The sequence below is a fragment of the Bufo bufo genome, chromosome 1 (genome assembly GCF_905171765.1).
Source record: "Bufo bufo chromosome 1, aBufBuf1.1, whole genome shotgun sequence".
NCBI lineage: Eukaryota > Metazoa > Chordata > Amphibia > Anura > Bufonidae > Bufo > Bufo bufo.
Window position 1 is genome coordinate 467,004,760 of NC_053389.1, and position 23,716 is coordinate 467,028,475.

General features: G+C 44.0%; 1 protein-coding gene across 1 annotated transcript in view; it reads right to left on the reverse strand.

Annotated features, from left to right (window-relative positions):
• The window catches only part of EPYC (epiphycan), a 72,565-nt gene that overhangs the window by 26,070 nt on the left and 22,779 nt on the right, over positions 1-23,716 (reverse strand). The window contains exon 2 of the mRNA XM_040408752.1: positions 17,543-17,708. Within this exon, the coding sequence (XP_040264686.1) occupies positions 17,543-17,708 (166 nt within the window). The remainder of the gene's footprint in view (positions 1-17,542; positions 17,709-23,716) is intronic.

Sequence of the window (23,716 nt, forward strand, 5' to 3'; positions counted from 1 at the left end):
TCTCAATTGGCTGTCCTGTACCACCTGATGGATGTGTCATGGGTCAAAGTTCTTCACAATGTAAAAGAATAGGGCGCACGCGAATATCTCCATATGTTCGCATGTTCAGCGAATCGCGAACACGCAAAGTTTGCCGCAAACCGACCGCCGGGCTAACTGCAAGGTCATCTTTACCCAGTGGTAACAAACAGCCTGCTTAACTGTACGTCCTGATGTCCAAGTCCTTAAGGACACAGGGCATACAGGTACGCCCTGTGTATTTTCGATTACCGCCGCGCGGCGGGCTGGGATCGGAACGGGGTGCCTGCTGAAATCATTCAGCAGGCACCCTGTGACAATGCGTCCGTGCTGACCGCGACATATAAGTTGTTTGTGGTTGAGGGAGCCCATCGAGTCCCTGCGCTGCTGTGGCAGGGACCCGATGTGTGAGAAGACTGCCCGATGCGGTGCAGAGGCTGCCCAATGCCTTGCACGGCATCGGGACCTGCCTTCTATGGGAGCCGAAGAGATCTAGCCTCAGGCTGGGTCTCCTAGGGAACCTGTTAGTGTATGACTCAATGTCATACACTAGCAGGCAATGCATTACAATACTGATGTATTGTAATGCATTGCAGAGGGAATCAGAAATCAGATCCCCAAAAGTTGAAGTCCCAGAGTGGGCCAGAAATAAAGTTAAAAAAAAAAAGTTTCAAAAAGTGTTTTCAATAAAAAAAATAAAGTTTCAAGTTAAAAAAAGAAAAAACGCCCCTTTCCCCTAATTTTATAAGAAAAAAAAGGAAAAACACACATATTAGATATTGACGCATCCGTAACGCCCTCAACGGCTCTATAAATATATCACATGATCCACCCCGTCCGATAGACACCATAAAAAAATAAAATAAAAACAGTGTCAAAAAAGCCATTTTTGTCACCTTACATCACTAAAAGTGCAACACTAAGCGATCAAAAAGGCGTATGCCCCCCAAAATAGTACCAATCTAACCGTCACCTCATCCTACCAAAAATTAGCCCCTACATAGGACAATCACCGAAAAAATAAAAAAAAATATGGCTCTCAGACTATTGAGACACTAAAACATTATTTTTTTTATTTTTTTTATTATTATATTAGTGTAAATAAAAAAAAGTAGACATATTAGGTATTGCCGCGTCCGTAAAAGCCTTCTCTATAAAAATATCACATGACCTAACCCCTTAGGTGAACACCGTAAAAAAAAAAAAACGCTGTCAAAAAAGCCCTTTTTTTGTCACCTTACATCACAAAAAGTGTAATACCAAGCGATCAAAAAGTCATATGCACCCTAAAATAGTACCAATCAAACCGTCATCTCATATTGAAAAAAATTAGCCCCTACATAAGAGAGTCACCCAAAAAATAAAATAAACTATGGCTTTCAGAATATGGAGACACCAAAAAATATTTTTTTCCAAAAATGCTTTATTATATAAAACTGAAACAAACAACAACAAAAAGTAGTCACATTTGGTATTGTCGCTTCCGTAACAACCTGCTCTATGAAAATAGCTCATGATCTAACCTGTCAGATGAACGTTGTAAATAACAAAAAATAAAAACAGTGCCAAAATAGCTATTTTTTTGTTACCTTGCCTCACAAAAAGTGTAATATAAAGCAACCAAAAATCATCTGTACCCTAAAATAGTACCAACAGAACTGCAACATTATCCCAGGGGGTCTTCAAATGTGACATGGCAAGTTAAAATTATCCCAGTGAAATCTGCCCTCCAAAAACCATATGGTGTTCCTTTCCTTTTGCGCCCTGCCGTGTCCCCATACAGCAGTTTATGACCACATATGGGGTGTTTCTGTAAACTACAGAATCAGGGCAATAAATATTGAGTTTAGTTTGGCTGTTAATCCTTGATTTGTTAGCGGAAAACAATGATTAAAATGGAAAATCTGACAAAAAAGTGAAATTCTGAAATGTCATCTCCATTTTCCATTAATTCTTGTGGAACACCTAAAGGGTTAACAACGTTTGTAAAATCCGTATTTAATACCTTGAGGGGTGTAGTTTCTAAAATGGGGTAATTTTTTGGTGGTTTCTGTGGCGAAACCAACCTCGCAACTGGGTGCTGGAGAAGCCTGGTTGCCAGCCTCTTGCCCCAGGATTATGGGCCCTCTCATTAGCCCATGCTAAACTTAAACCACATGGCAATTTGACTGTGTTTGTGGCATCTGAGCGCTGTTCGGATATATTGAGCGCTCAGATCCAAGCCATCTGGGGATAAGTTGAATGTGGGGGTTCTGTTCAGTTTGATAGGAGTTATGTATTTTTGTGTAGTTTTGCTGTTGTGAATAGAGGTATTTTCTGTACCTAGTTGGCTTACCACACCCAGTTAAGCTAATTATCTCACACAGCCTAAAGCCTCATTCACATATCAGTGTTCGGTCAATGATTTCCATCAGTAATCGTGAGCCAAAACCAGGATTGGAGCCTCCACAGACATAAGATATAAGTTAAAGATCTGCACCTGTTCTGTGTTTAGAGCCGCACATGGTTTTGGCTAACAATCACTGATGGAAATCATTGGCCGAACACTGACTGTGTGAATGAGGCATAACTCTGTAAAAACTGGTTTTGGGCAGAAAAGCCATGCTTCCTTTGCTCACAAAGGACTTTTACTAACTTTTGAACCCCTGGTCTAATTCGTGCCATTTTTGAATATGTTAAATGTCTATGTTTACTGTAATGGCTGTGACATTGTATATTTGAATAGTGATTTCTGTCCTATTGTCCCTACGTGTGTATTGGCGATTTCCCTTTGTCCTGAAAGATAATTGAATTACTCCTCGGTTGTCTCCAGGACAGAAGACATTGTGTAACACTGTGTATTCTCCTGCCTGTGATAATTACATTAACCCATTGTGTGAGGTAATTGTATCACAGGCAGAGGGGAGGATTTTGTGTGGGAGTGTCTGAGTGTATTGTACGTGTTTATTGGTTGTTTTTACAAAACCCTGTGGGTGGTACTAATGTGTAAGAATGTGTATAAGAACAATAAACACACAGCTCTGCCTGTCCACTGATTTACCCTCAACACGGAGCTTGGTCTCGTTCTTGGGGTATTCACTGTATGCTGTTAGAGACTGATTGCTAGGAGTGTAAGCCGCTTGGGTACGTTTCCTATTCTTCTGCTAGCAGCTATTCGTGAGCTTCTGTTCGGAGTTTGGAGCATTCCCTTGTATGCTGTAACAGTTTCTATTATGTAAGCCTCACAAAGTGGGTTTTGGAAATTTTCCGAAAAATTTCAAGATTTGCTTCTAAACTTTTAAGCCTTGTAACGTCCCCAAAAAATAAAATTGCATTCCCAAAATGATGCAAACATGAAGTAGACATATGGGGAATGTAAATTAATAACTATTTTTGGAGGCATTACTATGTATTATAGCAGTAGAGAAATTGAAATATGGAAATTTGCTAATTTTTCCAAATTTAGTATTTTTTTTATAAATAAAAATGCATTTTTTTACTCCATTTTACCAGTGTCATGAAGTACAATATGTGACGAAAAAACATTCTCAGAATGGCCTGGATAAGTAAAAGCGTTTTAAAGTTATTCACACATAAAGTGACACTGGTCAGATTTGCAAAAAATGGCCTGGTCCTTAAGGTGAAAATGAGCCCGGTCCTTAAGGGGTTAAGAATGCATCACACTGTGATTTTTTTTTCATGTTTTTGTTAAGTAGCAACAGGTACCGTATTTTTCGCTTTATAAGACGCACCTGATGATAAGACGCACCTAGATTTTTGAGGAGGAAAATAAGAAAAAAAAAAATTTAACCAAAAGGTGTGCTTTTGGAGGGGTTTTGAACTAATGGTGTGCTTTTGGAGGGGTTTTGAACTAATGGTGGTCTGTGGATGATGCACTGTTATGGGGGGACCTGTGGGTGACGCACTGTTATGGGGGGACCTGTGGGTGACGCACTGTTATTGGGGGACCTGTGGGTGACGCACTGTTATGGGGGGACCTGTGGGTGACGCACTGTTATGGGGGGACCTGTGGGTGACGCACTGTTATGGGGGGACCTGTGGGTGACGCACTGTTATGGGGGGACCTGTGGGTGACGCACTGTTATGGGGGGACCTGTGGGTGATGCACTGTTATGGGGGGACCTGTGGGTGACGCACTGTTATGGGGGGACCTGTGGGTGACGCACTACTACGGGTGATGTAGCATCATATATAGCATCTTATGTAATGGGGGTCACTATTCACACAGGGACAATATACTGTGACACAGTATATTGTCCCTGTGTGAATAGTGACCCCCATTACACCACAGGGCACACAGTAGACTTTATATGTAAAATCTTTTAATGGCTCTGCTTTCTTCTATACCAGTACTCACTATAAAAGCAGCAGTCCGGCCAGCACGTGACGTCACTCACTCAGTCAGTCACGCTCCTGCCAGCTTCATTAATGAAGTGGGAGGAGCATGACCGAGTGAGTGACGTCACGCGCCGGCAGGACCGTTGCTTTCATAGTGAGTACTGGTATAGAAGAAAGCAGAGTGTAATGAAGCCGTTTTCATATGTAAAGTCTATAATCTTCAAGCAGTGTCTCTGCTTTAAACTAGGGCAATCCTCTGTAGTGCAACTCACTATGAAAGCGGCAGGCAGAGCGGCAGCGTAACCTCGCGATGCTCACTCATTCACGCTCCTCCCACTTCCTTCCCATGAATGAAGTGGGAGGAGCATGAATGAGTGAACATCGCGAGGTTATGCTGCCGCCCTGCCTGCCGCTTTCATAGTGAGTTGTACTGCTACAGAGGATTGCCCTAGTTTAAAGCAGAGATACTGCTTGAAGATTATAGACTTTACATGTGATAATTACCGTGAGCGGGGCCCGATGTATTACAGTACAGTAACTCCACCGGGCCCCGCCGCGAGTGTTGCCAGCCTCCGCCCCCTCCTCCCACCCCTCTGATACATTGCGGCTTGCGATGTATCAGCGTGACCAAAGTAAACATGGCAGTGTTCGCTTTATAAGACGCACTGCCATTTCCCCCCCACTTTTGGGGGGGAAAAAGTGCGTCTTATAAAGCGAAAAATACGGTAAGTTGCTCATATACGTAGGCAGAGATTTATAAAATGAACCTTTGTAGCTACTTGATTTATACTATGGACAGCTAGGAATGTCTTTAAGGTGGCCCAGCAGGGCCCTGACTTTAACCTAATCGAACATCCCTGGAGACACCTCAAAATGGCTGTCCACTGAGGGTCCTCATCCAGCCTGACAGTGCTTGAGAAGATCTGCAGAGAAGAATGGCAAAAAATCCCCAAATCCAAGTGTGTAACCTGAGAATGATGGGGAACATTGAAACTTTTTTTCTATTTTAGCACAATGCCAGATCATAAGAAAATTTTGAATATATATACACTACTCACAAAAAGTTAGGAATTAGGGATGAGCGAACGTCATATTTTGAAGTTTGTGTTTGGGTTGTGGTATATGTTGAATTGCATTATGGATTCTGTTACCACGGAACATAACGCAATTCCATGACGGAATGCATAACGGAATGCCTTTAGAGGCATTCCGTTATTCATTCCGTCATAATAGAAGTCTATGGCCTGCATAACGGACCTGTCCAGTTTCCATTATGCAGGAGAGGACTCCAGCATAATGAAAACCGGACGGGCTCTCATTATTTTAGCTATTTCTACCTGTGAGCAGTGGGGCTTGTGGTCAGTCTGTTTTGTGCCTTGCTAGGTGTAGCCCCTTGCTGCTGACCCAGGGGGTATGCCATCTGCCCTTCTATATGGTATAGCCTGGTAAAGCATTGGTGTTGTTTTATCATGTCTGTTCCATGTTTTGCCTGGCAGTGTAACTGCTTCTGATCCTGTCTGTTCCATGTATAGCCTGGCAGTGCCTAACTGCTTCTCATCCTGTCTGTTCCATGTATAACTTGGTGGTGCTCAACTGCTTCTGATCCTGTCTGTTCCATGTCTAGCCTGGCAGTGCCTAACTGCTTCTGATCCTGTCTGTTTCATGTATAGCCTGGCTGTGCTTTCTGCTTCTGTTTCTGTCCTGTGTATGTCCTGGGATCTCCGGAGGGAGGGCATTTAGTCTGTGTGCAGCTCTTCCTGTGACTGCCAAGCTACCTTTCTGCATGGGGTCCAGGCATCTGCTTGTGCACTGGTTCCCATTTGTCGTCTGATCCATGTCATGAGTTTGTTTGGGTTCCAGTCCTTCTGCTGTCTGTTCCACTGGTGCTTGCACCAGAGTGGTTCTCTGCAGATAGCAGCCAAGTGTAACGGGACCATACTGGAGGCGCGACCAGTAAGCCCTCGGCCAAGTTCATCCTCACCACCCGTTTCTCTGTAAAGAATGGGGCTCGCTGGTTCCCTGCCCTCTTGGTTTGGCCTCCTGCCCTTCCGGTGCACTTGGTTCAGTGGTAGTGATACCACTCAACCCCTGCCTGCTGTTGCTGTTACCTTCATGTTTATTTATTAAATGTGTGATAAAGTATTCAGTTGGTTCCTGGTCTGTAATCTACCTGTCTTGTCCTGTTTGCATAATGTTCCGGAGGTCTGCCTGGTCCTCCGGAATGTGACAGAGCCTGTGGTGGTGGTGGTGTTACAGTGTGGACAGGTGTGTCTAGTCAATACAAAACTGCCCTACACTTTGTGAATGAATGACAAGCCCATACTACTTGAATAACATTATTAATCCAGTCATAGTGCCTCTGCATGAACAAGACAGGCCTTATTTCATCTTCATGCAGCTCATTGAGGTTGCATCATTAGGGAACGTCTGCTGGAGACTGGGGTACCTCAACTGGAGTGGCCTGCACTTTCTACAGACCTGAATCCCATTGAAAACCTATGGGATCAGCTAAATCACCACGTAGAGGCTCGTAACTCTGTGCCCCAGAACCTCAATAACCTGATGGCCACCCTTCAAGAAGAGTGGGATGCCATGCCTTAGCAGACAATAAGTCGACTTGTGAACAGCATGAGACGTCATTGTCAAGCTGTAATTGATGCTCAAGGCCACATGACAAGTTTTTGAGACATTGACATTTTTGCGGGGTATTACCCACCACTGTTGGCTTTTGTTTCAATAAACAGAGATGAGGAAATCACCATTGCATGCTTCCACTTAAATGCCCTACTTTCATGATATAATATCACCGTAGCATGTACTTTTTAAGTTTTCCTTAAATTTCATCCAAAAGCCAAATATCCATCCCTAACTTTTTGTGAGTAGTGTAATACGATATATATGTATATATATATATATATATATATATATATATATATATTGTGGAGTTTTGCTCTGGTAGATAGGGTAAGAGTGCGCAGGACAGAGGCAAAATACAATTTCTTAACTCAAAACATCAGTGGTTATTCACACTTGAGGCTATTGCAGAAAACAGCACGTAATTTTGCAGTCTTGGTGTTAATTCACACACAATGGAAAGTTCACATAACACAAGTCACCTTGCTGGCTTCTGCCTCCAGTAGTCCACATCAGGCTTTAGGGCGCCTGTTTCCCCAGCGTGCGGCTCTCAGCCCTTCATCATGGCACAAAACCTCAGATCCCAAAAACAGAGACATTTCTGCTGAGCCCAGCTGCCAGCACTTAAACTCTGGTCCTGTATTTGCCCTCACCTGGCTGGAAATCAGCCCAGCCACACATGCTGGGAGGAAAATACCTGCCTTGCCAGACACAACCCCTCACTGTGTCACTATACATATATATATATATATATACAGTATATATATATATATTGTAGGAAGGCGCAAGGGTCCGTCATTGATGGAAGGTATGTGTCACTGAGGTTCCTGGCCTCAGTGAAGTAAGAGCCGGTATTTTCAGGTGTCAGCGGCAGCTAATGCTGATTGACACTTTACTATTTTAGTATGGCTATATAGCTTATCCGGGACGACTCTTACTGGGAGTAGGCAAAGTGCTGGGTGGGTGACTACTCTCCAGGTTCCAGGCCAGGTCTTGACTGGCCTATAAAAAACCCAGCCGGTAGTGTCAGCTGGAAGTGATTACCTCTCTCTGACAGAGGATCTCTGGCAATCGCTGGTGTGGGAACTGAGCTCTGTGCTGGGCTGGAAAGCTGAGACCTGTGTGTTGGGAGTGCAGGCCACCTAAAGCCTGCATTTGGACTGCTGGAGGCAGAACCGCCGACAAGGTGAAGTTTTTTTTATGCACAAACTTTCTACTCGGTGTGAACAAACACCAACCTTGCAAAGAGTGATTTTGTTTGACCTTATGTGTGAATAAACACGGACATTTAAATTACGAACTTGTACTTTGCCTCTGTACTGCACCCCCTTATCCCTGACCCAAGCAGCTCCCACCAACAGCAGCTACACTGAAGTGCGCACGATTCGTAAGTATGCATGGGCCACGGTGCCCTGAGCCAGGCAAACTTTCTTACGGTAAGCGCAACTCGGGCTCAAGGACAATGCCGCCCTGGGTTTGTTTCTGGCTGGGCTTGCAGGTCGGGTATGGCTCCCACAGCTTTCAAGCACACGGATCATTCTAATCTCCCTCCCCGCCTTGAGCTTTCCTTACCTGCACTCGCGGCCACTCCATCGGCTTCCTTGCACGTGCGGCACACTCACGGTCTCGCATGGTGTGGCTGTTTAGTTTGGTTAGTTCGCCACCCTGGTCTCTTGTTCACCGCTCCTAGTGTCGCAGCTACGGGGTGTCTGCCTCCAGCGTTCTCTACCCTACCGGCTATGCTCCCTTGGATTCAGGCTTACGTTTACTAACTACCAATGTCTGTCGCCTGTTTTACATTATCCAGGCTTACGTTTGCTAACTACTAATGTCTGTTGCCTGTTTACGTTATTCAGGCTTACGTTTACTAACTACCCATATCCGTTGCCTGTTTACGTTATTCAGGCTTACGTTTATTAATTACTATGTCTGTTGCCTGTTCGCGTTATTCAGGCTTACGTTTACTAACTTCTAATGTCTGTTGCCTGTTTACGTTATTCAGGCTTACGTTAATTGATTACTGTTGCTGGTTACGTTGTTCAGGCTTACGTTTACTAACTACCAATGTCTGTCGACTGTTTACGTTATTCAGGCTTACGTTTACTAACTTCTAATGTCTGTTACCTGCTTATGTTATTCAGGCTTACGTTTGCTAACTTCTAATGTCTGTTGCCTGTTTACGTTTTTCAGGCTTACGTTTGCTAACAACTAATGTCTGTTGCCTGTTTACGTTATTCAGGCTTACGTTTACTAACTTCAAATGTCTGTTGCCTGTTTACGTTATTCAGGCTTACATTTACTAACTACCAATACCTGTTGCCTGTCTACGTTATTCAGGCTTACGTTTACTAACTTCCAATGTCTGTCGCCTGTTTGCGCTATTCAGGCTTACGTTTACTAACTTCTAATGTCTGTTGCCTGTTTACGTTATTCAGGCTTACGTTTATTAATTACTAACGTCTGTTGCCTGTTTGCGTTATTCAGGCTTACATTTATTGATTACTAATGTCTATTGCCTGTTTGCATTATTCAGGCTTATGTTCACTAACTTCTAATGTCTGTTGCCTATTTACATTATACAGGCTTACGTTAATTGATTACTGTTGCCTGTTTACGTTATTCAGGCTTACGTTTACTAACTTCTAAAGTCTGTTGCCTGTTTAAGTTATTCAGGCTTACGTTTACTAACTTCTAATGTCTGTTGCCTGTTTACGTTATTCAGGCCTATGTTTATTATTCAATGTCTGTCGCCGGTTTACGTTATTCAGGCATACGGTATCAATCATCATGTCTGTTGCCTGCTACGTTTCAGGCTCATTTATTAATCATTATTGTTATGTCACCCGTCTACTTTATTCAGGCCTACGTTGATTGATATCTGTGGCCTGTTTACGTTATTCAGGCTTACGTTTACTAACTACCAATGTCTGTCGCCTGTTTTACATTATCCAGGCTTACGTTTGCTAACTACTAATGTCTGTTGCCTGTTTACGTTATTCAGGCTTACGTTAATTGGTTACCGTTGCCTGTTTACATTATTCAGGCTTACGTTTACTAACTACCAATGTCTGTTGCCTGTCTATGTTATTCAGGCTTACGTTTACTAACTTTAATGTCTGTTGCCTGTTTACGTTATTCAGGCTTACGTTTGCTAACAACTAATGTCTGTTGCCTGTTTACGTTATTCAGTCTTACGTTTACTAACTTCTAATGTCTGTCGCCTGTTTGTGCTATTCAGGCTTACGTTTACTAACTTCTAATGTCTGTTGCCTGTTTATGATATTCAGGCTTACATTTATTAATTACTAACGTCTGTTGCCTGTTTGCGTTATTTAGGCTTACGTTTACTAACTTCTAATGTCTGTTGCCTGTTTACATTATTCAGGCTTACGTTTATTAATTACTAATGTCTGTTGCCTGTTTATGTTATTCAGGCTTACATTTACTAACTACCAATGTCTGTTGCCTGTTTATGTTATTCAGGCTTATGTGCACTAACTTCTAATGTCTGCTACCTGTTTATGTGGCCTTAGACTCTCTTACAACACAGTTAAATTGTATTTGGCCGGGGTCCAGCTTTTCTTCACGGTAGAAGATACAGTTAGTAGGTCAGTCTTGCCGTCTCTAGCGATAAAAGTAACCCTCAGGGGCATACAGAAGAACAGTGGAGAGACTGTCTCAAGCAGACTTTGGGGAACCATTCAGGAATCTTTCTTCCTCCCTAGATGGTAATCCTTTTTGGGCCTCATTCCAGAATAGTTATAAAGGCGGCCATGTATCTCGGTTTCTTCAGTTCCTGAGACCAGGGAATTCACTAGTACTTTCGATAGCACCAAAGCTTAACCAAGCGTCAGTCAGCATGGTGCAATGTTCATTTCACATTGCATCTTCGCTCTTTCAAAACATCGCAGGTCAGTCCACCAGGGGAGGCCAAGTACTTCGGTTGTTTTGTGTTGGTGCCCAGTTAAGGTTTTCCAATAGTTTATTTTTGGTTCTGGGTGACTCCGCCCCGGATAGCCCACTACTTCCGTTCAAAGTCCGAGCCATCACCTTATCTCAATTCTCCCATGTCCGTTCCCTAGCGGCTAGACCAGGTTCCGACCCCAATGCCATTTCAGATCACTCGTTCCACATTGGGGCAGCATCTGCAGTGTCAAAGCAGCATGTCTCAGGCCACGTCATCAGCAAGATGGGACCTCAGCGTTCTTCTTCTTTTGCCCGATACATCCCGAACCCCCATGCAAAGAATTCTGTCGCTCTTCACAGTTTGGCTTTGTGATTTGGTTGTACATGCCAATTAGGTTCTTTCCTATACTACACGGCTCGGTTTTTGCCCCCTTATAGGCCTAACCACGGCAATGGCAAAGGGCACATCATCAGCCATTCAGTCAGGTCATCTAAGACACGTCCAGTTAGGTTAGGTTAGTCTTAGTGTTATCTCCTTAGGGTTTCCAAGCATCCCCTTGGCCGTAGCCTTGACCACAAGTAGTTAAGGCTGATGAGTCAGCCTGTATTTGTGGGAGGGGCGGAGGCACTTCATAAACTAGGCACGGCCTCACCCACGGGTGTGAGTTCTCAGGTGACCCCCCCTCCCCCCTTCTCTTTCTATTTCCACAGGGTATGCCCCCTTATAGGCCTACCTACGGCAATGGCAAACGGCACATCATCAGCCATTCAATCAGGTCATCTAAGACACGTCCAGTTAGGTTAGGTTAGTCTTAGTGTTATCTCCTTAGGGTTTCCAGGCATCCCCTTGGCCGTAGCCTTGACCACAAATATATATATATACAGGTGAAACTCGAAAAATTAGAATATCGTGCAAAAGTCCATTTATTTCAGTAATGCAAATTAAAAGTAATTGCATTAATGCTGCTCAAAATTTGCATTTTGTGAAAAGGTTCAATATTCTAGGCTCAAAGTGTCACACTCTAGTCAGCTAATTAATCCATACCCCCTGAGCAAAGGGTACCTAACAATTGTGACTTTGGGGTTTCATAAGCTGTAAGCCATAATCATCCAAATTATAACAAATAAAGGCTTGAAATATCTCGCTTTGCATGTAATGACTCTATCTCATATATTAGTTTCACCTAAGTTGCATTACTGAAATAAATGAACTTTGCATGATATTCAAATTTTTCAGAGTTTCACCTGTATATAAATATAATCTTTGATGCAGAAAAATCCAACAGGTAGACTATAGGCTGTGACCAATGTGATGCAGATAATGCATCAGCACTAGAGTTAAGCAAACACCTGGAAGTTCGGGTTCAACTGGTTTGGCCGAAATTCGCAAAAAAGTTCGAGTTCGGGACCTGAACTTGACCCGAACTTGACCCTGAACGCGAACCCCATTGAAGTCAATGGGGACCCGAACTTTGGAGCACTAAAATGTCTCTAAAAAAGTCATGGAAAGGGCTAGAGAGCAAAATGTGGTTAAGAGCATGGCAAGTGCTCTGCAAACAAATGTGGATAGGGAAATGACTTAAAATAACATAAAATACGCAAAAATAAAAAAAATTATAATCTTGATCTAGGAGGAGGAGGTCCATATGGAGTAGGAGGTTGAGGAGGCGGTGGATGTGGCGGTGTAGGTGGAAGCGGTGTTGGAGGAGGAGGAGGTAGCCAACACAGTTTTTATTTTATTTTTATTTGGGTAGACCCCAAAACATTGAGAAATATAAAAAATAAAACAAAGAGAAAGTGCGTTGGAGTACAACAATGGCTGGGTGAGGCCGGTATACATGTCTATTCTGCACAAGGTACGGACAAGTCCTGTGGGATCCCTGCCTGGTTCATTTTAATGAATGTGAGCTTGTCCACATTGGCAGGCAGCTGCGCTTGTCTGTGATAACCCCCTCCTGCCATGCTAAACAAATGTTCAGACAATACACTGGCTGCAGGGCAGGCCAGCACCTCCAAGGCGTAAAGGGCAAGCTCAGGCCATGTGCACAATTTGGAGACCCAGAAGATGAAGGAGGCAGACCCATCAGTCAGTACGCGTAGGCGTGTGTACACATACTGCTCCACCATGTCACACGACCCTGTGACGTTCACAATCCAATTGGATATATTCCCTATCAACTTTCGATAGTATATGCCTACCATGGTGATCACGGGTAACGGGGAATCAGGGTTCCATGCCAGAGAGGGAGCCTGAGAAAGGGATACCACATTCAAGGGAGGTCAATGGCTGAAATCTGATTGGTAATGGTGGGTCAAGTTATTAAAGTGGGAGAATCGAAGGAAGGCAGGAGGCGCGCGGCAATTACCCACTCCCGACTCGGGGACGTAGTGACGATAAATAACAATACAGGACTCTTAAGATGCCCTGTTATTGGAATGAGTAATACAAAATTACAGGGAAAGTCACTGCGGTATTTTCTGATGAGGAAACGTTATGCAGGAGAGGCCCTGCTGCCGCTTTGTTGACTCTAGTTAACTTCTGCCTGATCGCACGTCCCTATGACGACCACGATCCAATTGGATATCTTCCCTATGAACTTTCGATGTTCTTTTATACGCCTACCATGGTGATCATGGGTAATGGGGAATCAGGGTGAAATGCCGGAGAGGGAGCCTGAGAAAGGGATACCACATCCAAGGGAGGTCAATGGCTGAAATCTGATTGGGTGAAGAGGGTGGGTCAAGTTATTAAATTAAATTCAGCACATGCACCAGGCAAGGGATGTGCGTCAAACCGGCTAGGCCCAGAGAAACGCCCTGCAATCCTTGGTGGTGGAAGGACATGCACCAAACTGCTATCCTCCTCAGGCCCAGCCGCCACTGCATTTACCCAGTGTGCTGTTAGGGAGATTTAATGTCCCTGACCGTGTTTACTGGTCCACGTATCTGTAGTTATGTGGACCTTGCCACAGATGGCGTTGCACAGTGCACACCTGATTTTGTCCCCCACTTGGTTGTGCGGTGAAGGGATGGCTCGCCTGGAAAAGCAGTGGCGGTTGAGCACAACGTACTGTGGGACAGCCACCGCCATCAGATTCTTAAAACTGTCTGTGTCCACCAGACGGAATTACAGAATTTCAAAGGCCAGGAATTTAGAAATGCTGGCATTTAGGACCAGGGATCGCTGGTGGGTAAGGGGGGTACTTCCTCTTTCGCTCCAGTGTTTAAGAGATAGACAGCTGAACGCTTCCATGGGACATTGTGGAGATGCTTGGTGGCCGAGGTGATGGCGTTGGTGCCACATCCTCTGCTTGCGGTGTGGCAGGTGCCACTGTCACTCCAGAGGGGGATGAAGAGGCCAAGACTGCAGCAGAAGAGGAAGCAGGACGAGCCAGAGACCTTTCTTGGTTTTTGAGGTGTCTACTCCACTGCAGATTGTGCTTTGCACTTAGATGCCTGGTCATGCAGGTTGTGCCCAGGTTTAGAACGTTTATACCTCGCTTCAGACTCTGATTGCACAGCGTGCAAACCACTCGTGTCTTGTCATCAGCACATTGTCTGAAGAACTGCCATGCCAGGGAACTCCTTGGAGCTGGCTTTGGTGTGCTCGGTCCCTTGGTGTGGTAGGCAGTAGCAGGAGTACTGTCTAGGGGACGGCTGCTCCGCTTTTGCACCCTGCTCTCTCTTTTGCTGTGCTGTTGACTCTGTGCGACCACCGCCTCTTCCTCCAAACTGCACAGGTCACTCGCATGACCTTGATTCCATGTGGGGTCGAGGATCTCATCATCTTCCACATCATCTTCCAACCAGTCTTCACCCCTGCCCTCCTTGTCGATCTGCACACTGCAGAAAGCCGCAGCAGTTGGCACCTGTGTTTCATCATCATCCGAGACGTGCTGCGGTGGTCCTCCCATGTACCCTTCCTGAAACATAAGTGGTTGGGCATCGGTGCACTCAATCTCTTCCACTTCTGGGGCAGGGCTATGTGGAAGGCCCTAGGAAACCCTGCCAGAAGAGTCATCAAAAAGCAGAAGAGACTGCTGCATGACTTGGGGCTCAGACTGCTTGGCTGATTTGCAAGGGGTTGAGTCTGATTGCCATGGGCTGCAGGTGCCAACTCTGATCTTTCAGCAGGGGAATGGGTGGGAGACAATGTGAAGGAACTGGAGGCACTGTCAGCCACCAAATCTACTATCGCCTATACTTGTTCTGGCCTCACCATTCGTAGAGCCGCATTCGGCCCTACCAAATAACGCTGAAGGTTCTGTCACCTACTCCCACCTGAGGAAGGTTTTTCACTTGGGTGTGTAGCTGGCACAGATTGACCACGTCCTCTCCCTGCAACAGGAGCTCCACCAACACTAGCAGCACTACGAACAGGGCCACTTTCCTTGTTTGATGCTCTCCTCATTTTTTGCGGTCACCCACCGAAGTAACAGACGTTTTTACTAAATTAAGTTCCTTGTGAACAATGCAGAGCAGGGGTTCTTTCACGGCCAAAATGGGTTAATGTAGGTCCCTGTCACCTAGGCAGAGCAGGGGTTTTTGTAGGGGAAAAATGGGTTAATGTCACCCAACAATGGAATAGACAAATTTTTTTAACTTATTGCCCAGTCTGCTATGCAGTGCATGCAGCAAAGGTACTTTATTGCCCAAAAAGTTTTTTTCTCACACACAATGAAACAGATGGATTTAACTGTATTTCTTTAACTACCAGAAATGCAGCACAGGGCTAAAATATACTTTATTGCTCCCCAAAAAAGTTTTTTTTTTAACCCTAAATGAAACAGATGGATTTAACCGTGATTATATTTCACTCTCACAAATGAAGCACAGGGATTTTTAACATAAAAAATGGTGGATATGTCACTCCTATGATGGAACAGATGGATTTGCTGAATTTATGTGCCTGCCTGTCACATGTGCAGGCCTCAGAGGTACTTTACACCCAAAAATGTGAATTTGAAGCCCAAAAATGTAACAGCGGTATTTAATGGTTTTATTTGACTGACAGGAATGCAGCGTAGGCCACAAATGTACTTTATAGCAACAACTGCAGTAACTGCAGTATTTGGCAGTTCTATTGGACTGTCAGAAATGATGCACAGGGCAAAAAAGGTACTTTATTGGCAACATTTATTTTTTTTTAACCCTAAATAAAACAGGCCTCAGAGGTACTTTACAACAAAAATTTTTAATATGTCACCCTACAATGGAACAGATGGATTTAACTGATTATATTTCCCTCTCAGAAATGCATGAATATGCCACCCCCTGGGTCCCCGAACTCACAGACGGTATTATTTTCCCTTCCCCTGGCACATATGCAGTGCAGGTGCACAAAAAATGGGTATATGTCGGCCACTGAACTACAAGAACAGGATTAAATGATTGTTCCTTGCACATATGCAGTGCTGGTGCACTGCTGTTGCACAAAATGGCCACCGACACCCACCTAACTAACAGACGGATTAAAACTTTTTTTTCAGTCTCACTGGGCTCAGGGCAGGGTACAAAAAAGTTGCATTGCACCCCCAAAACAAAAAACGCTGTAGATCGCTGACTACACACCAAATGCAGATATCAGAGTCTTTTCTAATCTCTCCCTCACAGCAGCAGCATCCTATCCCTACAACTAGTAAGAGCTGAGTGACGTGCGGCGCTATGTGACTCCAGCTTATATAGAGGCTGGGTCACATGCTGCACTTGGCTAATCACAGCCATGCCATTAGTAGGCATGGCTGTGATGGCTTCTAAGGGCACACTAGTTAAACGCTTGTTGATTGGCTGCCCGAACACCGAAATCGAACCCGAACTTTTGCGAAAATGTTCGGGTTCGGGTCCGGGTACAAAAAACCCTAAAGTTCGGTACGAACCCGAACTTTACAGTTCGTGTTCGCTCAACCCTTATGAGCACCAAGATTAGTACTGTAAAAGATTAGGTGGTATAGCTTTATTGATTAGTATTGCTTTAAATATTGCTATAGCACTAGCTAACTATTGTCTTACTAAACTCTCCCTGTGATTAAACTAGATATATTCTATGTTTAAAGATAAGATTTTTTTCTTTTTCTGTCAGACATCCTATCACAGCAATTTATAACCCCAGAGAACACTTCCGTTTCCTGGCTGGGATCTTATATTGTGCCTATGACACATATCAGTATAGTCCCTCCTGATGCTGATTGGCTGAGGCTGACTGCAGGGCATTATGGGCAAACCCACCAGCCAGGGCACCACGTGGAGTCATGTGATCCAGCTTTTTCATCTTTCCTGCTGTGCGGTTTTCTGATCTGCAAAATGGTGGATGCCATCTTGAATGATTTGTTAAAAAAGAATTGAAAAAGTTTTGGATTCGCTAGAGTCCAAATTTTGGGGTAAATTTGTAATGAATTTAATTAGTTATGATTTGATTTGATCATCTATAATAGTAATAAACCTAAAATAAGCCCCTCAAATGTTAAAATTGTTAAACAAAAGCAGAACCGAAAAAGTGAAAAATTTATAAATATAAAACATATTACACTTTAAGCATGTAATCATTAATCCAATATATATTAATTAATTTATAGACATTTCAAAACCATTTCTTTGCAAGCAATATTACAGTGCTTAGTTCATGTAACTATATACTATGGACACAAACCTCCACTTGCTTCTGGAGTTTGGACTCCAGGAGACAAGGGCCCCTGTGGTGAAGATCCATCAATTAACTTTGGTGTAGATTCCTCATCTTCTTCAATTTCTTCTTGAACTGGTTCTGGAGATAGAATGGGTCTATTCACAATAGGCAGTACAGTTCCAATTTCTATCTAAAAGAGAAAAAAGTATGTTTATTGATCAAAAACAATATAGCACTCCTGTACATTCATTATTAGAAGATATGGGCACAGAGATATAAGGTTGGCCACTAGGTGTCACTGTGCAACAAATCCTTTTTTTCTTGCATCATTTTTACACAGACTGTTGCCAGTGCTGTACATGAACCTAATCAACTTTGACCCTGTGAAGCAGAAAATAATTGCAGAAGTCTGAAAAAATGTATAGTCGTGGCTAAAATGCCCTAAAGACAATACTAAAAGCAAGCTGCTGTGTTGTCATAATTTTCAGTTAAATATATGGTAGCAAAAACTAGTTTTTACAGTATTCAAATATATGTTGAATACACATTTGGAGATATATAATATGTACTGCATAGATTTTATGAGTTTATATTTAATTTACATATTTAATTTTGGAATGAGAAATGCTTAAATAATGTTGCCATTGTTTTTTTTTCTCTTTTATTATGGCATTCAACGTTAAAATTAATAGAGGGTATAGATTTATGTACAATGTACAAGGTCAAGACATGTGTGGGGTTTAGGGATGAATGAACTCATTCTAAAGAATCAGTTTGTCTCATTAGCAAGGGCTGTCCTTGCAGGTGAAGATGCAACCGCCTGCCTGTTGATTGGTAGGGCCAGAGATCTAGTCCAGCCCTGACGATCTGGGCCCTGCGCCGATGCTCTGAGTAGAAAACAGGCGCAGAAGCTCAAATTTGGCCTTGGGAGCAGTGCTTGCACTTTCTGAGTTCAGCTGTACACTCTTATCAGTAATAAGACCATCTACTTGGCTAATGCGCTCTGAAAGAGCAGAGATTAAAATCTATAAATTACAAGTTTTACATGAATCACTACCCATAAAACTATGGGGCACATTTATCAAAACCGGCGTTTTAGACGCCAGTCTTAATAAAGCCCCATCGCTGGCGGTGGATCGCCGAAGTTATGAAGAGGTGCCGGTCTCTCCGTAACTTTGGTGGATCCACTGCCACTTCTGAATGTAAGACAGCTTTCAAGCTGTTTTACATTTAGACTTTTTCTACTCCTGAAACAGGCGTAGAAAACGGTAAATGATACGGACCTACCAGCCCGTCCCATTCGCCGCCCACTTATTTAGACCTGGCGTGGGCAGGGAGGAGCCCATAGACCGGAATGCAAAACGGAAAGCCTCTAAGGGCATTCCGTCATAGAATTCTGTTATGGCCCGTGGTAACGGAATCCATAATGAAATAGTAATAAAACCCCGAACTCGAACTTGTAAAACACAAGTTTGCTTATCCCTAGTCCTGTCCTGTGCAATCACAACAAAAATGTGAATTGGACAGAGACACAAAATATGGTGGTGGTGGGTATGAGGTCTGAGTTAACTTTCTAGAAGGACAAAAGTAGTTTTGAGGGAATTGATTCAGCAAAACTTGTGAATTAGTAATTAAAAGCTCTGCTTTTTCTCAACTGAAATGCCAAGCGGGATCATATCAGTGATTCACAGCTGTTTCTGTATACACAGTCATGGAGGAAAGGCTAACCCTGGTAACCCTCCCTCTTTCCTGTCCCTTCGCTGTGACTGACAGCTGGCTATTCGGCAAAGGCAGCCGAACTCTCATGCACAAGAAATGTCAGTTACAGCGAAGGGGCAGGGAAGGGGACGTGGTTACCGTGACTTGAAGCAAGGAGGCCGCTGCCTCCTTGACTTCAAGCATGTGTGCAGAAGCGTGCCGGGCAGGGGATAGAACAATTTTTTCTGTACTTTTGCTGCATCTGCCTTCAGGAAGAAAGGCATCATCAGAAACACACTGCTGGCTACACGCAGGTACTGCTGGCAGCTTGGGATGGTTTTGGGAGGTGACAGGTTCCCTTTAAGATATATTCTTTCCTGTATATTTACATGTATATAAAGTGCAAGTGCTGCCAAAAATTACAAGCAATAGGCACTCCAATACAACCTGTATATCACATAAAGGAGGGCCTCATTCACATTGTGGTACAATAGTTCAGGTAGTGGGACTCCTACACTCATAAAGCCTATGCACTAAGTGAAAGGGCTGCCAAAAATTACAAGGAACCGGCACTCAAAAATACCCTTTGTTACACATAAAGGAAGGCATCATACACACCATTGAAAAATTATGATTGATGGCCTGCTGGTGACCCTCAAAATCATTTGGAGCAAAGGCCTGCTGATCTGACCATCTAAAACATTAGGGGCGAGGGCCTGCTGCCGCATTGGTGATTCTAGATAACCTCTGGGTGATTGCACATCCCCGTGACGGCGACGATCCATTCGGATGTCTGCCCTATCAACTTTCGATGTTCTTTTCTGCGCCTACCATGGTGATCACAGGTAATGAAGAATCAGGGTTCGATGCCGGAGAGGGAGCCTGAGAAAAGGCTACCACATCCAAGGGAGGTCAATGGCTGAAATCTGATTGGTTGTTTCCTAATTGTGAACCACCTAGAGAGGGTGGGTAAAGTTATTAAGCAACAAGCATCCAAGGAAGGCAGCAGGCGCGCGGCAATTACCCACTCCCGACTCGGGGAGGTAGTGACGATAAATGTGCTTCTTTATTAGCGCCCATATGCCTCATTAGCCTCCATATGCCTCATTAGCCCCCATATGCCTTTAATAGTCTAATTAGCCCCCATTGTCTCTCTAATTAGCCCCCATGATGCCTCTCATTAGCCCCCATTATGCATCATTAGCCCCCATATGCCTCATTAGCCCCCATTATGCATCATTAGCCCCATATGCCTCATTAGCCCCCATATGCCTCATTAGCCCCCCATATGCCTCTAATTAGCCCCATATGCCTCTAATTAGCCCCCATATGCCTCCAATTAGCCCACATTATGCCTCTCATGATTAGCCCCTATTATGCCCCCAGCAGCGCCATTTTTTATAAAATAAAAAAACACTTACCTCTCCTGCTCCTGGACGCCGCCTGCAATTTTCTCTCTCCTCAGTCGACTGTGCTCTGAACTGGCACGCACAGCGTGAGGTCACAGAGCGCCCTCACTCTGTCCACAGCCCTGCACAGCCGACAGCCGAGGACCAGGAAGTGGTAATTACAGAGTGTTTACCGCTCCCTGGTCCTTCGGTACTAATGAGCGCTTCCATAATGGAAGCGCTCATTAGTATTCACAGGCCTGCTTTGGGGGGAATCAGCGGGGGGGGGCAAAGAATAACATAGGGGGGGCAATTGCCCCCCCTTGCCCCCCTGTAGCGACGCCACTAGTCAGGAGCTCATGAATATTCAGGACTCATCAGTATCAGCTGGAGCTTTTCAATACAAGATGTTGGCAGATTGACTGGGTCAATTAAAGAAAGTGACCCAGCATTTTGCTAAGAGAATCAGTCACTTATTTATGTTGCCCTTAGTTAGGACGCCATAAAACTGGTGACAGGTTCCCTTTAAGTGTGTGTTTATGTATGTACCACAGGACAGTTAAAAGGGTTGTGCAAGGGTTTTATATTGATGACCTATCCTCAGTCTAGGTCATCAATATCTCCTTGAAGAGGCGGTGGCACCCCATGAGAGCACTTCTTTCTCTTCATTACACTGCCTATTGTCTCCGGAAGCGAGTGTAATCACTTGAATGGAGTGAGTACTTGTAATTACACTATGCCACCACTACAGAGGAGACAACGTGTGGTGTAATGAAGAGGAAGCAGCGCTCCCATGGAGTTCCACCTTCTCCTCAAATAGCTGATCGTCGGGGTGCTGGGTGTCGGACCCCCACTGATCAGATATTGATGACCTATCATGAAGATGAAATCAATATAAAAACCCTGCACAACCCCTTTAAGTTCTAGATGTGTATATGCTGGGGTTGTTAGAGAGTAGTCTGTTAGTAGGGCTTATCTTATTGTAATGTGATGTAGGATATTGGCTGATATGGCTGTGACTAAGGCTACTTTCAAACTAGCGTTCAGGGTTCCGCTTGTGAGTTCCGTTTGAACGCCCTCACAAGCGGCCCCGAACGGATCCGTAGAGCCCCAATGCATTCTGAGTGGATGCGGATCCGCTCAGAATGCCTCAGTCTGGCTCCGCTTGGCCACCGTTCCACTCAGCAGGCGGACAACCGAACGCAGCTTGCAGCGTTCCGGTGTCCGCCTCGCCGTGCGGAGCCAAACGGATCCGTCCAGACTTACAATGTAAGTCAATGGGGACGGATCCGTTGAAGTTCTGTTTCTAGACTAATGACATCTCCAAGAGCTAATTGGAGTGAGGTGTCAGCCAACCGGAGTCCAATCAATGAGATGAGATTGGAGGTGTTGGTTACAGCTGCCCTGCGCCATAAAAAACATGCACCAGTTCTGGGTTTGGTTTTTCACAAGAAGCATTGCCTGATGTGATTGATGCCTCGGACAAAAGAGCTCTCAGAAGACCTACGGTTAAGAATTGTTGACTTGCATAAAGCTGGAAAGGGTTATAAAAGTATCTCCAAAAGCCTTGCTGTTCATCAGTCCACGGTAAGACAAATTGTCTATAAATGGGGAAAGTTCAGCACTGCTGGTACTCTCCTTAGAAGTGGCCGTCCTGTAAAGATGACTGCAAGAGCACAGCACAGACTGCTCAATGAGGTGAAGAAGAATCCTAGAGTGTCAGCTTAAGACTTACAAAAGTCATTGGCATATGCTAACATCCCTGTTAGCGAATCTACGATACGTAAAACACTAAACAAGAATGGATTTCATTGGAGGCTACCACAGAGGAAGCCACTGCTGTCCAAAATAAAACATCGCTGCACGCTTACAATTTGCACAAGAGCACCTAGATGTTCTACAGCAGTACTGGCAAAATGTTCTGTGGACAGATGAAACCAATGTTGAGTTGTTTGGAAGAAACACACAACACTATGGGCCAGATTTATCATTAGCTCAGGTCAGAATAATGGAGTGAAAAAGTCTCAAAAAAAGTCCCAAAAGCTAAAACTACGCACAAATTTGCGACTTTTTTCTGCTCTGCACTATGCTCGCCAGTTTTCTGAAAGTGGGCGTGTTTTCTTATGTAAATGAATCTCTAGACAGATTTACTATTGGGACTATTTAAAAAGTCGCAAAAAAGTCGCAATTTCACTCCAGTGAGGCCCATGCTTATCTTATGAGACTTTTTAATAGAACATGCGACTTTTTCATAAAAACATGCGACTTTTTAGTAAAGATGTGCGACTTTTGTAAAGCTGCTTACTGACGGATAAACTGCTACCGTCAAACCACATTTATTACAGTCTTAAAGGGCCGATCATAAATCTGACTTGGCTAAAACTGACTTTAGCCATATGTTAAAGTGGAGTGAGCTGTCAGAGTAATGATAAATCTGGCCCTATGTGTGGAGAAAAAGAGGCACAGCACGCCAACATCAAAACCTTATCCCAACTTTGAAGTATGGTGGTGGAGGCATCATGGTTTGGGGCTGCTTTGCTGTGTCAGGGCCTGGACGAATTGCTATCATCGAAGGAAAAATGAATTCCCAAGTTTATCAAGACATTTTGCAGGAGAACTTAAGGCCATCTGTCCACCAGCTGAAGCAGCAACAGAAGATGGGTGTTGCAACAGGACAACGACCCAAAGCATAGAAGTAAATCAACAACAGAATGTCTTAAACAGAAGAAAATATGCCTTCTGGAGTGGCCCATTCAGAGTCCTGACCTCAACCCTATTGAGATGCTGTGGCATGACCTCAAGAAAGCGATTCCCACCAGACATCCCAAGAATATTGCTGAACTGAAACAGTTCTGTAAAGAGGAATGGTCAAGAATTACTCCTGACTGTTGTGCACGTCTGATCTGCAACTACAGGAAACGTTTGGTTGAAGTTATTTCTGCCAAAGGAGGTTCAACCAGTTATTAAATCCAAGGGTTCACATACTTTTTCCACCTGCACGGTGAATGTTTACATGGTGTGTTCAATAAAAACATGGTAACATTTAATTCTTAGTGTGTTATTAGTTTAAGCAGACTGTGATTGTCTATTGTTGTGACTTAGATTAAGATCA